The sequence below is a fragment of the Aotus nancymaae genome, unplaced genomic scaffold, assembly GCF_030222135.1.
Source record: "Aotus nancymaae isolate 86718 unplaced genomic scaffold, 86718_ANA_hifiasm-v0.15.2.pri h1tg000040l, whole genome shotgun sequence".
Lineage (NCBI taxonomy): Eukaryota > Metazoa > Chordata > Mammalia > Primates > Aotidae > Aotus > Aotus nancymaae.
In genome coordinates, this window is record NW_026988454.1 from 49827648 (window position 1) to 49842791 (window position 15144).

Below are 15144 nucleotides of genomic sequence, written 5' to 3' on the forward strand. Positions count from 1 at the left end.
ACATTAAATATTCATTATGAATAACTGAATGTGAACTATAATTTTTAAAAACATTTTATTTTCATGTGTTGATGTAATTTATATCCAGACACAATAATCAAATACAAAACAGAAAGCAAGACTCTCAATTTCTAGTTTATAGTTAAAAAAAAAATCTCTTTATTAACCTGTTACAGAATACATTTTTTAAAATATAAGTACAAAAAATTCTGGGCGATCACCAAAAATGTAATCAATAAGGTTATATTCCTTTGCTTCTCTGAATCCTCTTTTTCCTATAATGAAAGTGTATTTTTTAAAGCTTAAGAAATTCTTTTTGCACTACCTTTTCCTACCCATTTTATCATAGTTTGTGTCCTACCGGTTAGGACCTTGGCGAACTGCTCACATTAATCTTGTTTCCTGGGTTTTATTTCAAACTGTCCTAAACTTTTACTACACTAATTTTTGCTAAAGGCAGTTCCTAGTAACCAGTTATTTACCTTTTTAGATAAAAACTATGCACAAAAAACCAACTGTCTTATGATTAGACCTTCAAGTTACGAGGTAAACAGTCTATGCAGCCTAAGACAAATCATAACTCTGACCTTTAAATTTCCTCGTTTCACAAGAACTATCAAATTCCTTTTTAAAAGGATACACATATACGTTTTTGATTTGGAAATTCCATATTCGGTGAAAATTCCAATTTTAATTACTGTGGAATTTTGACAACTCTAGCAATGGCAAAGTTGAATTTATTTCACTATTATCTGTAAAAAAGCAAGTAACATAAGATTTCAAATATGTTTAACCTGGTAAAAGTGATAATTTATTTCAATCAAGAGCATACCATCTTAAAAAAAAAAAGTATTGCTATCTAGTCATATACATTTTTGCAGCCCCTAAGTGTTCAGAATAAATGTAGCATTCACATAATACTACAGGTCCATGAAAAGAGCATATTCTTTTATTGATTTTTGTTCATACATGTTAAGTTTCAACTTTCAATAATAAAATTCAATAAATTTGATTCCTTAATCATAAAAACTTGCTTTACACATTATTTACATGTTGTCAAAGTCCATACAAAACATCACAAGGATTTGATTGACTCTATGCATGGTACCATCACACAGAAGAGGGAGCTAATCCAGTAACATACATTCAAAGATTAAATTGTAGATATGCACAGTGTATTTGGCACTGTTCATTAATATTATAACACCTTCCTCTCAAAGACAGGCATTCTTAAGCGTTAGTCACAATATACCAGAATTTGCAATTCACATTAAAACCACCTTTTAAACTTTGTAACAGTAACCAATTATTATAGTTTCAAGAAACAAAACACAATGAGAACTGGGAATGGAATTCAAATTCTCCAACTTCCTGCTATGCTCCAAGCTGCCATTCATAAAATAGGTTTAATTTGGTATAATATTTCCATTGTGGAGAGTGTCAAGAAGAAACAATTTAAAGACAGTATTTTCCAATATAAATAAAGACACATACTTTTGTTTAAGATTATCAGTTTTTCTCGGGAGTGCAAAGGGAGCCTTGATGATGTACAACTTGTGATGATTTTGGCAGGAAGTATAGAACAACCAATGGCATTCAAGCTGTGGAGACTGTACTAGCAGGTGAACTCATAAAGAGAAGGTTCTGGAATGCCTATAATTGAAATCAGAATCCTAGTAGTTTGTGGTAAGGGTCTCTTTCCAGAACTTCAAGAAACCCAAGTCACAGGCTACAGATGTACTTTCAAGTATATACTTATGAATGGAATGAGAAAATAAAAGTACAAAAATGCGAATATTAAACCTTTAGTGGCTTGGGCTATATTCCAGTAGGTAATGTATTTGACTAACTTCACTTTAACAAAGATTAAATCCCTTCATTTTTATCAGGTTCATTAAATTTCATTCATTAAAGCTATACATACTCCAGAATGTTTATAAGACATTTATACCTATCATGTTTATAAAAGGCATAAATTCAGTCTCAAGCTGCACTAGAAATGCCTCAATATAACATAATCACAGTATAAGGAAACAAATTCTCTGATTAGATATGCTGTAGCTTCACACAAAACTCTCAGAAATAAATTAAAACAAAAACAAAGTTTTACACAATGTATAATGGACGATGCAGTGCAAAGTAATATCACTGGACCAAAATTTAGTTTAATCATTTTTATTTCAAGTGTATTTTAAAAATCATAAATGGGGTTTCATAATCCAACGTTGAAACATTTATCCTTCATAGCTTCAGAATTTGACAAGGAATTGTAGACCATGCTTTTCAAATCCAATCTTCTTTGCTATTTTTCAAACTTCCGAGATCTAGTATTAAACTGCTCCATTCTAAATGTACGGTTTTAGATAACTATTATACACTTGCTGATAAGGATTTTCTGAAAACAGTCTACCAAATATAAAGAATGGTTTCTATCTAAGAATCAGCAGTGAGGGAAGAAATATTAGACACCTATCAAGAAATCAATTATTCATTTTAAAAATAACAGAACCAGTGCTGCTCTCTGTCATAAAAGAGAACATGTAAAATTTATTTTTATAGACATTGGTAATATTTTATTCCCCATAGAGGCCTTCAATCCTTTTACACACAGTAATCATCAGGACTTACTGAGTAAAAGTCTCAGGTATTAACCACGGCCCTAAAATGTGCTATTCCAAAGAGTAACAGGTTACTTTTGAGGAAAAAAGCTGCCTTAGTAACTTCCCTCAAATGTTTATTTTAAATAAAAATAGTTGATGGAAATATTTTTTAAACCAACTTTGGGTATAATACGGCATGCTGCCCATCAAACAAAAAAGGAAATCAAAACTTTCTTTCCTTTTAAAATGAGTTCTCCATCTTTACTTTTAAGAATACAACATATTCACCTTTTATGTTTGTTTGCTTTTTTTGACTGCCTAATCCAATATTTAAATTTTTTTAAGTCTGTATTTCAATGCAGTAAGAGTTATTTTTCAAATAATCTTCATAACCTAGAATACAGACACCAGAGCAACACTCTCAAGTCACACTGTTCGACTATAATAAAGAGATGAAAATGGACGGATATATGAAGATAGGTATTCCCTCTGCTCTCTCTGAAGGTGAGCAAGCTTTTAACACATGAGCAACACAGAACTCCATTCCTCTGGAGCTTCTTTAAACTCAGAATGCTTCAATTCAGTAAGTCAATATATTATTCTTAAAAATTAAAGTTTGGTCACTAAGAAGGACTGAACAAAAATTATTTCCATCCCATCAAACACAACCTGAAAAGTTCTATCAGGCCCTCTTCTCCCCACAAAAACAGGGAAGTAGCTGGGGCTGAAGACGTTAAGTGTGACATTCCAGTTCCTAAAACATCGCTGCTATCTGCTCAAAGTTGTAGGTCTATGTATTTCCTTCTCCAATACGTCCCCATTTATAAGTTTATTTCCACACATACAAACGTGCACGTGTGCACGTACACACGCACACACATACACACTCACTCAATCTCAAGTAAGACACTTTTTTGTATTTGCTGATAAATTATGAGGATTATGAACTAGGTGTGTACAGGGTGCTTTGTAAACATCAGAGTCACTTGGGTCCTTTCCTCCATAAGCCTAAAATCAAATTATGCAACCTATGACCACTACTTTCCCAGACGCTGTTCACAGGCTGCATACTGACGAAGGGCAGAGAAAAAGTCCTCATAACTGATGTTTAGGTGGGAAGGCAAAGAGCTGAAAAGAAAACATGGGGAAAAAAAGCAATTAGATATACACTGTATGTAATGTAGGAGGGAACCAGAGGATAAGGACCAAAAAGAGGTTAAGAATAGAATACACCAAATTGTCCTCTACCAGACAGCACCAAGACAGGCAAGAAAATATCTTAATCATAGTATGGAGACTGGAAGGATGGAGCCCTGACAGAACAGACAGGGAAACAGCAGAGAGCCTCTGAGGCACTGAGGGGTAGTGGCACTCGCTGTTCATTGAAGAGTGTTTACTGAAGATAGGTATTCCCTCTGCTCTGAAGGTAAATTATAAGCAGGATATGCCAAGCCACTTCTACTAAGATTGTTCAGCTCTTTGTGAAAGAGTTCAAGTAAAAAACTAATATGCCTTTTCTACAAGAAGAGAAAAGCAACTAGTAATGAGAGATTCTTAACTTGTTAAACCATAAGCTTAGATTAATGCAAAGGTGGAGATCTATGTATAAAGGATCTCATTTAAATCCACTTAAAGAACTCCTTTTGGTCAGAGTAAAGCCAGTTATTACTTAGTTTAGGAAAGTCAGGCTTAATGTTGGGCAGAGCCACACAGCATCCAAACATGATGATATATTGTAGTCATGTTGTGAGCAATCTATAAATTAACACTTACCTCCACCATTTCCAATTACTCAAGGGTAATTACAGTGTGAAAATAAGCACTTTAAAGATAGGCTGAATGCACAATCAGAAGGTTCCCTTTATGAATTATAATTATTAATTTTCAATAAGTAACATGAAAAACATCTGTAATTTTTACAGCTTTATAATGAGGCCTGGGAATTCTAAACTGTATCAGGGTCAAACACCTGGTCAGAATAGAACAGTCACAATCTGAGTCCGATAGTCGCATGCACAACAAAAAAAAAAGACTGAACAAACCTACCATGAAAGGACTCTTGCCTGACTCTGTGGTTCTCTTTAGTTATACTTTTCTTTATCCTTCCTATGACTGCCAAAAATTCTGAAACAAGTCACCTCATCATCTCTTAATATTATCTCTGCTATCAACCTTATGTCTTATTCATGCCACTGAAATAATATGTTCAAAGAACACATTTAATGCATTCTTCTTGCTAAACTTGCTTCAAATGTCCTCCAACTCTCTACTTTCCTAAGTCTTCCTCCTCTTACCCCTTCAATCAACATCCTCATCTCCTATAGCTCTTCAATAAACAGAGTGCCACTACCTCTCAGTGCCTCAGAAGCTCTGCTGCTATTTATCAGTCTGTTCTGTCAGAGTCCCACCCTTCCCCTCTCTATATTATGATTAAAACATTTTCCCTGCCATCACAGTGCTCAGTCTCACAGAGGGTACACAAATACAAAGCAAACCTCAGTATAATGTGATACAGCTATCACAGACATGTACATAGGTTAAAGGAAGAACCTGTTATTTGCTTCGTATCTTCTCTATTATCAGATTTAAATCCTCAACTCCACATTATCATGCCCTTTGTACAAATATACAAAAGTTTAAATAACTTTCCAAAGTCAAGTTATTGTGCTGCATTGCCAAGATTCAAACCAAAATCTATCTGTTCTTCCCTCCAACCACTCCCAACTGTACACAGCATCACTGCTGCCATACTTGGAGACCACCTGAAATGACTTGAAAACCACTGGAGAAAACCATATAAGAGAAACTTACACCCACCATAAAGAAACTCACACCCACCATAAAGAAACTCTGAGTCTGGAGATCTGGGTTCTAACTCACTTTGTGACAAGCCTGAACAATGTCTCTTTCCTGTTATCCTTACCTATAAAATGAGAAGGGAGGACCAGATGATTTAGAGTTCTTTCCAATTCTAACATGCTACCTGTTCTCTTCTCTTTTTGATACTTTGTTCCTCCTGCCCCCAAGCTTAAAGGACCCCTTTCATACACTCTGGAGAGATACTCTATATTCTCATAGGTTCAACTACTTCCTAGGTTATGATGATACCCAAACATACATCTTTAGCCTTGACTTCTCACTCGAAGCATCAACTCTACATCCTTATCTGTCCTACACCAAGCATATGCATCCAAATAGACTATGGCCTCAAAATCATCTGCATCTTCCCCTCAAAAATGAATATTATCTTCACTTTCTGGTTTCCTCTCAGTATCATAACTACTTAGTCACTTAAGCTTAAAAACTTAGGAGTCATTTCATCTCTTCTCTAACTTTATTACAATTAGTAAAGTGCTAGGCCTGCAATTATACTTGGTAAATACTTGTCATGAGAGAGAGAATTTGTAATATTCTCCTTCTAAGACCCAGAATTTAAATATATTTTAAGACTACTATGTCTCTCCTTTGTTCTAAATCAGGGGTCAGCAAATACAGCCCAGGAGTCTGATACTTGATTCTGTAAATAAAGTTTTATCAGAACATGATCAGGACCCTTGTTTACATATCATCTATGGTTGTTTAGCTATACCAGCAGATAACTGCCACTAATTATCTTAAAAGATAACTGATATCTTTTAAGATATAGCTAAACAGAAGAGTACTTGTAACGGCTCCTCCTCTCTATACATAGCTATGTACAGCTGCAATAGAGAGGAGCCGTTACAAGTGACTGCAAAGCCTAAAATATTTACTATCTGGCGCTTTACAGAAAAAGTTTGCCTAAACTGTTCTAAATAAGAGAATTTCATTCTCTTTCATGTATTCTCCCTTAAATTATAGTTATGGCCTCTTCATTTGTCTTTTTATCTCATCCTTTCCCAAATCCAATCCACTCTAATGCATAAGCTGCTAAACAAATATTTCAAAATCACCATTCCCACATTATATGCAGGCTCAACAGGTCTTCCTATTGCCTGCCTACCACTATACACATTCCTTATGCTGGCATTTAAAGATTTCTGAGCCCTGACACCTCGGAACTATTTGATTTCATCTCATACTACTGGCTGACACTGTCTGCTCTTATTTCTTTAAAACACGCCCCCAGGTTTTCTCCCCCCACCGTCCCCCGCCTCATCTTTTCTCTAAATATGGAAACCATTTTATTTATCCTCAGATCAAGCCACACCTTTTATAATTACCTCTCACTCCTGATCTTTTAAGATAATTAGTGGCAATACCAAACATCTGCACAACAATGCGCTTTTGTGTCTAACTCATTTATGTATGACCTTATTTTACCAGTGGTACTGTGAAATAACTGAGGTAAAGGATCCAATATTATAATGCTTTAGAAATCCCCACCAGATCTAGCACAGTGCTGAGCTCAAGAAATACTTGCTGAATCGAAACAGAGTCAGTACACTTTTAATTACTTACACAATCTCAGTCAATCTGATGTGCCAGGGAAGAAAGCCTAATGTGCTGTCCACAGGACCAAACTTCAATACTAAATCAGGATCAGGACAACCATTTGAACCTTGGAAATAAAGAAGCACACATGAACTTAACATGCACTGTGTGCACACACACACATGCACACACACACGAACACACACAGACCTAGGGCAAAATCTATTAATCAAATTGGCCTCTTAAATTATCTGTTTTCTTCCAAAGTTTTATTTGCATGTCTCCATGCCCCCACTCCATAACTCTCCAATACATATTTTAATATCTATGCTCCTTCCAAATGTGGACATTTTCTCAAAAGTCCATTTAACTGGATTGATTACCTGATAAGAAGGGGTAACCTAACTCCTACACTACGCCTAATAGGTGTCCCCAAAATCACATGTATCTTTTGACACTCAATGTAGGTGATCTCTTGGAAACCTGGGAAAGGTACTATTGTTCTAAGGGCATGACTGCTTAGTTCTAGCCACAAAATTGAATAACTTCAGAGATGAAAGGGAAATTTTAAAAGTATCTATTCTCTTTCCTTCCCTCATGCACCTCGTTTTACAGCTATGAACCCAAAAAGACCAACTCCTAGCTATACACTACAAATGTCTTCATTGTTCCCCAGAGCCTGAGCAGCCTCAGAGAGGAAAAGGAGACCAAGCATCTGGCCTCAGCAAGGGCAAGGGCAAGGGCAAGTTTTCTCTCTTTCATGAAGTGGTTTCCATATGAGACCTGACTTGGGGGAAAAAAAAAAGCATAAGGGTATATATGGGGATCATCATAACCTAGGAAGTAGCTGAACCTATGAGAATACACAGTATCTCTCCAGAGTGTATGACAGGGTCCTTTAAGCTTGGAGGCAGGAGGGACAAAGTATCAAAAACAGAACAGGTAGCATATTAGAGTTGGAAAGAACTCTAAATCATCTGGTCCTACCTTCTCATTTTATTGGTAAGGATAACAGGAAAGAGATATTGTTCAGGCTTGTCACAAAGTGAGTGGGATTACTGGATCATATGGTGGCTCAATGTTTAGTTTTTTGAGAAACCTCCAAACTGTTCTCCATACTGGTTGTACCAACTTACAGTCCCACCAACAGGGTACAAGGATTTCCTTTCTCTATATCCTCATTAGCATTTGTTATTACCTGTTGTTTAGAAAAAAGCCATTTCACATAGGTCTGATTTGCATTTGCATTTCTCCAATGATCAATAATATTGAGCCATCTTTGCATAAACATATATCTATTTGCTATCTGCATGTATTCTTTTGAGTAATATCTATTCGGATCTTTTGCCCATTTTAAAAATCAGATTATTAGACTTTTTCCCTATAAAGCTGCTTGAGCTTTTTACATATTCTGGCTATTAATCCCTAGTAAGACAGGCAGTTTGCAAATAATTTCTCCCATTCTCTGTGTTGTCTCTTCACTTTACTGACTGTTTCCTTTGCTGTGCAGGAGCTGTTTAACTTGATGTGATCCTATTTGTTCACTTTTGCTTTGGTTACCTGTGCTTGCAGGATGTTAGTCAAGAAACCTTAGCCTAGTTCAATGTCCTAGAGAGCTTCCCCAGTGTTTTCTTGTAGTAGTTTCTTAGCTTGAGGTCTTAAAGCCTTCAATGCATTCTGATTTGATTTTTGTATATCAAACAGATAGAGTTCTAGCTTCATTCTTTCGCATATGGATATCCAGTTTTCTCTGCACTATTTATTAAAGATACTAGTTTTCCCCACTGTATGTTCTTGGCACCTTTGTCAAAAATGAGTTCACTGGAGATGTATTTGTTTCTGGATTCTCTATTCTGTTTCTTTAGTTTGTGTGTTTTTATGCCAGTACCATGCTGTTTTGGTAACTACCGGAAATCAGGTAATGTGATTCCTCCCATTTTGTTCTTTTTTGCTTTGGCTATTCTGGGTCTTTTTGTGGTTCCATATAAATTTTAGGATTTTTTTTCTATTTCTGTGACGAACATCATTAATATTTTGACAGGAATTGCATTGACCGCAGATGGCTTTGGGGAGTATGAACATTTTAACAATATTGATTCCATCCATGAACAGGAAATAACCTAACTTTTTTTGGTATCCTCCTTAATTTCTTTCATCAGCGTTTTACAGTATTCATTGTAGAGATCTTTCACTTCTTTGGTTAATTCCTAGATATTTAATTTTATTTGCACCTATTGTAAATGGGATTACTTTCTTCTTTGTCAGATTGTTCACTGTTGACATATAGAAATGCTACTGATTTTTGTATGTTGGTTTTGTATCCTGCAACTTTACGGAATGTGTTTACTTGTTCCAATAGTTGTTTGGTGGAATATTTAGGTTTCTCCAAATTTGAGATCATATCATTTGCAAACAAGAATACTTGGACTTCTTCCCTTCCAATCTGAATCCCTTTTCCTCTTTCTCTGGTATGATTGCTCTAGCTAGGACCTCCTATACTATGCTGAATAACAGTGGTGAAAGTGGAAATCCTTGTGTTCCAGATCTTAGAGGAAAGGCTTTCAGTTTTTCCCCATTCAGAATAATAGCTATAGGTCCATCATATATGGCTTTTGTTATGTTGTAGTATTTCCTTCTATACTCAGTTTTTTAAGGGTTTTTTAAATCATAAAAGTGTTTAATGTTATCAAATGCTTTTTCAGTATCAACTGAAATGATCATGACTTTTAACTTTCATACTGTCAATATGATATATCACATTCATTTATTTGTGTATGTTCAACAATCCTTGCATCCCTGGGATAAATCTCACTTGGTCATGATCTTTTTAATATATTGTTAAATTTGGCTTGCCTTTATTTTGTTGAGGATTTCTTCATGAACATTTATCAGTGATATTGGCTTGTAGTTTTTTTTTTTTTTTTTTTTTTAATGTGTCTTTGCCTGGTTTAGTAACATGGTAATACTGGCTTCATAGAATGAATCTATAACCATTCTGTCCTTTCTACTGTGCAGAATAGTTTAGTAGAATTGGTATTAGTTCTTCTTTAAATATTTGGTAGAATCCATCAATGAACCCATCAAGTCTTGAGTTTTTCATTGCTCTAAGACTTTTTATTACTTTAGCTTCAATCTTGTTACTTATTACTGGTCTCTTCAGGATTTGGATTTCTTCATGGTTCAATCTTGGTGGGTTGTATGTGTCTAGGAATTTATTTCTTCTAGGTTTTCCAACTTATTGGCATACAGTTGCTTACAGTAGCCACTAATGATCCTTTGAATTTCTGCAGTACCAGTTACAATATCTCCTCTCCATCTCTGAGTTTATTTATTTGGGTCTTCTGGGTTTTTTTTCACAGTCTAACAGTTTCTCAATTTTGTTTATCTTTTCTAAAACACCAAATTTCTGTTTTGATCTTTTGTATGTTTTTTCATTTCAAATTCATTTATTTCTGCTTTGATGTTTATTATTTCTTTTCTTCTACTAACTTTTGATTTGCTCTTGCTTTTCTAGTTCTTCAAGCTGCACCCTTAGGTTGTTTATTTGTTTCTTTTCTTTTCCGATGTAGGCATTTATAGCTATAAACTTCCCTCTTAGTACTGCTTTGCTGTATCCCAGAGGTTTTGGTATGTTGTATTTTTATCACCTTGTTTCAAGAAATTTTTCAATTTCCTTAATTTCTTCATTGACCCACAGGTAATCCAGGAGCATACTGATTAGTTTCAATGTGTTCGTATAGTTTGCAACATTCCTCTTGTTACTGATTTCTAGTTTTATTCCATTGTGGTCAGAGAAGATGCTTGATATCATTTCAATTTTTGTGAAGGTCTTAGACTTGCTTTGTGGCCTAACGTTTGGTCTCTCCTTGAGAATCTTTCATGTGCTGACGAGGAGAATGTATTTTCTGCAGTCATTGGATAAAATGTTTTGTAAATATCTATTAACTCCCTTTGGTCTATAGTGCAGATTAAGTTCAATGTTTCTTTGTTGATTTTCTGTCTTGATCTGTCCAATGTTGAAGTGGGGTGTTGAAGTCTCCAGCTATTATTGTATTGGGCTCTATTTCTCTTTAGCTCTATTAATATTTGGTTTATATATCTGGGTTCTCTAGTGTTGGGTGCATATGTATTTACAATCGTTACATCCTCTTGCTGAACTGATCCCTTTATCATTAGATAGTGAACTTTTTTGTCTCCTCTTAGAGTTTTTGTCTTGACATAAGTATAGTAACTTCTGCCCTTTTTGGGTTTCCATTGGTATAAAATATCTTTTTCCATTCCTTTATTTTTCAGTCTCTGTGTGTCTTTATAGGTAAAGTGTGTTTCTGGTAGGGAACAGATCATTGGGTCTTGCTTTTTATCCATCAGGATTGAAGAGTTTAGTCTATTTACATTCAATGTTATTACTAATAAGGACTTACTCCTGCCATTTTGTTATTTCTTTTCTGGTTGTTTGTGGTCTTCTCTTCCTTCTTTACTTCCTTCCTGTTCTCCTTTTAGGGGGAAGGTAACTTTCTCTAGTGGTATGAGTTAATTTCTTGCTTTTTATTTTTTGTGTATCTTGTTTTTTGATTGGAAGTTACCATGAGGCTTGCAAATACTATCTTATAACCCATTATTTTAAGCTGATAACAAGTTAACATTGCTTGCATTAACAAATAAGCAAAAAGTTAAAACTGTACTTTACATCATCTCCCCATTTTAAAACTCCGTTATTAATTATACCTTATTGTATTGTCTATGTCTTCAAAAGCTGTTGTAGTTATTATTGACTGAGTCATCTTTTAATCTTTTTACTTGACAGTAGTTTACACATCACAGTTACAGTGCTGTAATAGTCTGCATATTTACTATTACTAGTGAGAATTATACCTTCAGATGATTTATTGCTCATTAACATCTTTTGCTTTCTGATTAGAAGTGTTCCCTTTAGCATTTCTTGCAGGGCAGGTGTGGTGTTGACTAAATCTCTTAACTTTTGTTTGTCTGGGAAAGTCTATTTCTTCTTCATGTTTGAAGGATAATTTCACTGAGCATACTATTATTCCAGCACTTTTTTAAATATGTCATGCCACTCTCTTCTAGCCTGTAAGGTTTCTACTGAAAAGTCTGCTGACAGACATAATGGACCTATATTGTATGTTGTTTCTCTTCTCTTGTTGCTTTTAGGATCCATATTTTTTTTAAATCCTTGACCTTTGGGAGTTTGATTATTAAATGCCTTGAAGTAGTCACCTTTTGGTTAAATCTGCTTGGTGTTCTATAATCTTCTTGTAGTTGAATGCTGATATTTTTCTCTAGGTTTGAGAAGTTCTCTAGGTTTGAAAAAACTTTGTACCCCCATCTCTCTCTCTCTTTATCTCCTATTTAAGATCAATAACTTAGATTTGCCCTCAAGAGGCTATTTCCTAGGTGTGCATGCTTTATTCTTTTTTGTCTCCTCTGTGTATTTGTAAATAGCTTGTCTTCAAGCTCATAACTTTCTTCTGCTTGATCAATTCTGCAATTAAGAGACTCATGCATTTTCAGTATGTCAACTACATTTTCAACTGCAGAATTTCTGCTTCATTCCTTTTAATTATTTCAATCTCTTCGTTAAATTTTTTTCTTGAGACAGTCTCGCTCTGTTGTCAAAGTTGGAGTGCAGTGGTGCGATCTTGGCTCACTGCAACCTCCGCCTCCTGGGTTCAAGCAATTCTCCTGCCTCAGACTCCCGAGTAGCTGGGATGACTGGTGCATGCCACCATGCCCAGCTAATTTTTTTGTATTTTTAGTAGAGATGGGGTTTCACTGTGTTAGCCAGCATGGTCTTGATCTCCTGACCTCGTGATCCGCCTGCCTCAGCCTCCCAAAGTGCTGGGATTACATGTGTGAGCCACCGCCTGGCCTCTTTGTTAAATTTATCTGATAGAATTCTGACTTTCTTCTCTGTGTTATCTTGAATTTCTTTGAATTTCCTCAAAATATTTATTTTGAATTATCTGTAAGGTCACATATCTCTGCTTCCCCAGGATTAGTTTCTGGTGTGTTATTTAGTTCACTTGAGGAGGTTATGTTTTCCTGGATTGTCTTAATGATTGTGGTTGGTCCTAGATGTCTGGACACTGAAGACTTAGGTATTTATAGTAGTTTCACAGTCTGGGCTCATTTGTACCCATCCTTCTTGGGAGGCTTTCCAGGTATTTAAGGGACTTGGATGATGTGACCCAAGCTATAGCTAAGCATCAGGAGGCACCACAAGCCCAGTAACACTGTGGTTCTTGCAAACTCACAGAGGTGCTGCCTTGGTTGTCTTGGGTAAGATCGGAAAAATTACCAGGCAGAGACTACTGTTCTCTTCCCTTATTTATTCCTAACGAAATAGAGTATCTCTCTCTGTCCTAAGTCACCTGGAGCTGGAGGTGGGGTGACACAAGCACCCCTATTGCCACCATTACTGGGACCAAGCTGGATCAGACCTGAAGCCAGCATAGCACTAGATCTCACCCAAGGTCTGCCGTACCCACTGTAGAATGGCTAAAATTTTAATAAACCAAGCTGACAATATCATGTCTTGGCAGGGATATGGAGAAACTAGTACCCTCAATATTGCTGGTAGGGATGTTAAATGTACAGCCTATTTGGGAAAAAAAGTTTGGCAATTTCTTTAAAAGTGAAGCATTCATTCACCATACAATATAGCAATTCTACTACTAAGAGTCTGCTCAAAAAAAAGAAAAATGTCGACACAAAAACTTGTACACCAATGGTTATACAGCATTATTCAAAAACCAGAAACAAACCAAATGTGTATTAACTGATGAATGCATAAGCAAAATGTGGTATATCCAGAAACTACTACTCACCAATAAAAAATAATGAATGACTAACCATTTTACATAGATGAACCTCAAAAATATTATGGTAAGAAAGCAAGACATAAAAGACCATATATTGCATGATTCCTTTTACATAAAATTTATAGAAAAAGCAAAAGTATAGTCAGAAACAGACTAGTGGTTGTTGGTTTAGGGAGTAGCAATGGGGACTAAATGGAGTCACAGGAGAACTTTGGAGGTGATGGTATTCAGAGTGCTCATTTCTGTCAAATTAATGAGTTAAGAATTGTGTACATTTTCGTTTATCACGAGCCTAGAATCCCTGCAGGTAACATCTGGGATTAATAAACATTAGTGCTTTCCCATGGACTACCTGAAAGTCATCTTTGGATCTCCATTAACTTACAGAATGTCCTTATAAAATTACTCTCTCACTGGGGCATCATAGGGTATAGGAAACAGTCAACATCCCAGTCACCTCTGAGCAGAGAGCCCCCAGAATGGTCTACTACTCAATGAGCCTGAATATAGTGAGGCAATGACAGATGACAGAGTACAGAATATAAGAGTAGGGTAAGAAGAAAGTAGTTAACAAAAGTAGGAAGTTAGCAAAACCAAGAGGCGGGAGATTGACTTCACTCTGTGATGGATACATGTCAAAGTGGAAGAAACAAAGAATGGACAGTTAGTAAGTAAGTTACACAGAAAACGCATTTTTCTTTCTTTTTTTTTGAGACAGGGTCTCACTCTGTTACCCAGGCTGGAGTGCAGTGACGCAATCTTGGCTCACTGCAACTTCTACCTCTAGAACTCAAACTATACTCCTTCTTCAGCCTCCTGAGTAGCTGGGACCACAAGTGTGAGCCACCATGCCTGGCCAATTTTAATTTTTTCATAGAGAGAGAATTTTGGTATGTTGCCCAGGTTGGTCTCAAACTCCTGAGCTCAAGTGATCCACCTGCCTCAGCCTCCTAAAGTGCTGGGATTATAAGTGTGAGCCTCCCCATCCAACCTGAAAACACATAACTAACAAGTAAATGGATACTGTAAGTAATAAAAAAATAAATGAATGTCTAAAACTGTATGACTACAGAAGCTATTAATGAACATGAATTTATTAGGGAGATTGTCTTTCAAAAGGATCAAGGCTAATGCTAGTAAGCAAGAAGGACCATGAAATTAAGGCAAAAAGGTCCTAGAAGAAATTCTCTAGAGAGTACAAGCAAACCAAAGGCTTTTTTAAACAGCTGAAGAAAAAATGTTATATTTGGTATAACATGACAAATACAGCTGTATATTTGGTATAGCATAAC

General features: G+C 35.8%; 1 protein-coding gene across 1 annotated transcript in view; it reads right to left on the reverse strand.

The window, feature by feature from the left end:
* Positions 1-927: 927 nt before the first annotated feature.
* NUS1 (NUS1 dehydrodolichyl diphosphate synthase subunit) overlaps positions 928-15144 on the reverse strand; it is a 31872-nt gene continuing 17655 nt past the window's right edge. The window contains exons 4-5 of the mRNA XM_012460440.3: positions 7041-7140; positions 928-3728 (exon numbers count right to left, since the gene is read on the reverse strand). Of these exons, the coding sequence (XP_012315863.1) occupies positions 3638-3728; positions 7041-7140 (191 nt within the window). The 3' untranslated portion in view covers positions 928-3637. The remainder of the gene's footprint in view (positions 3729-7040; positions 7141-15144) is intronic.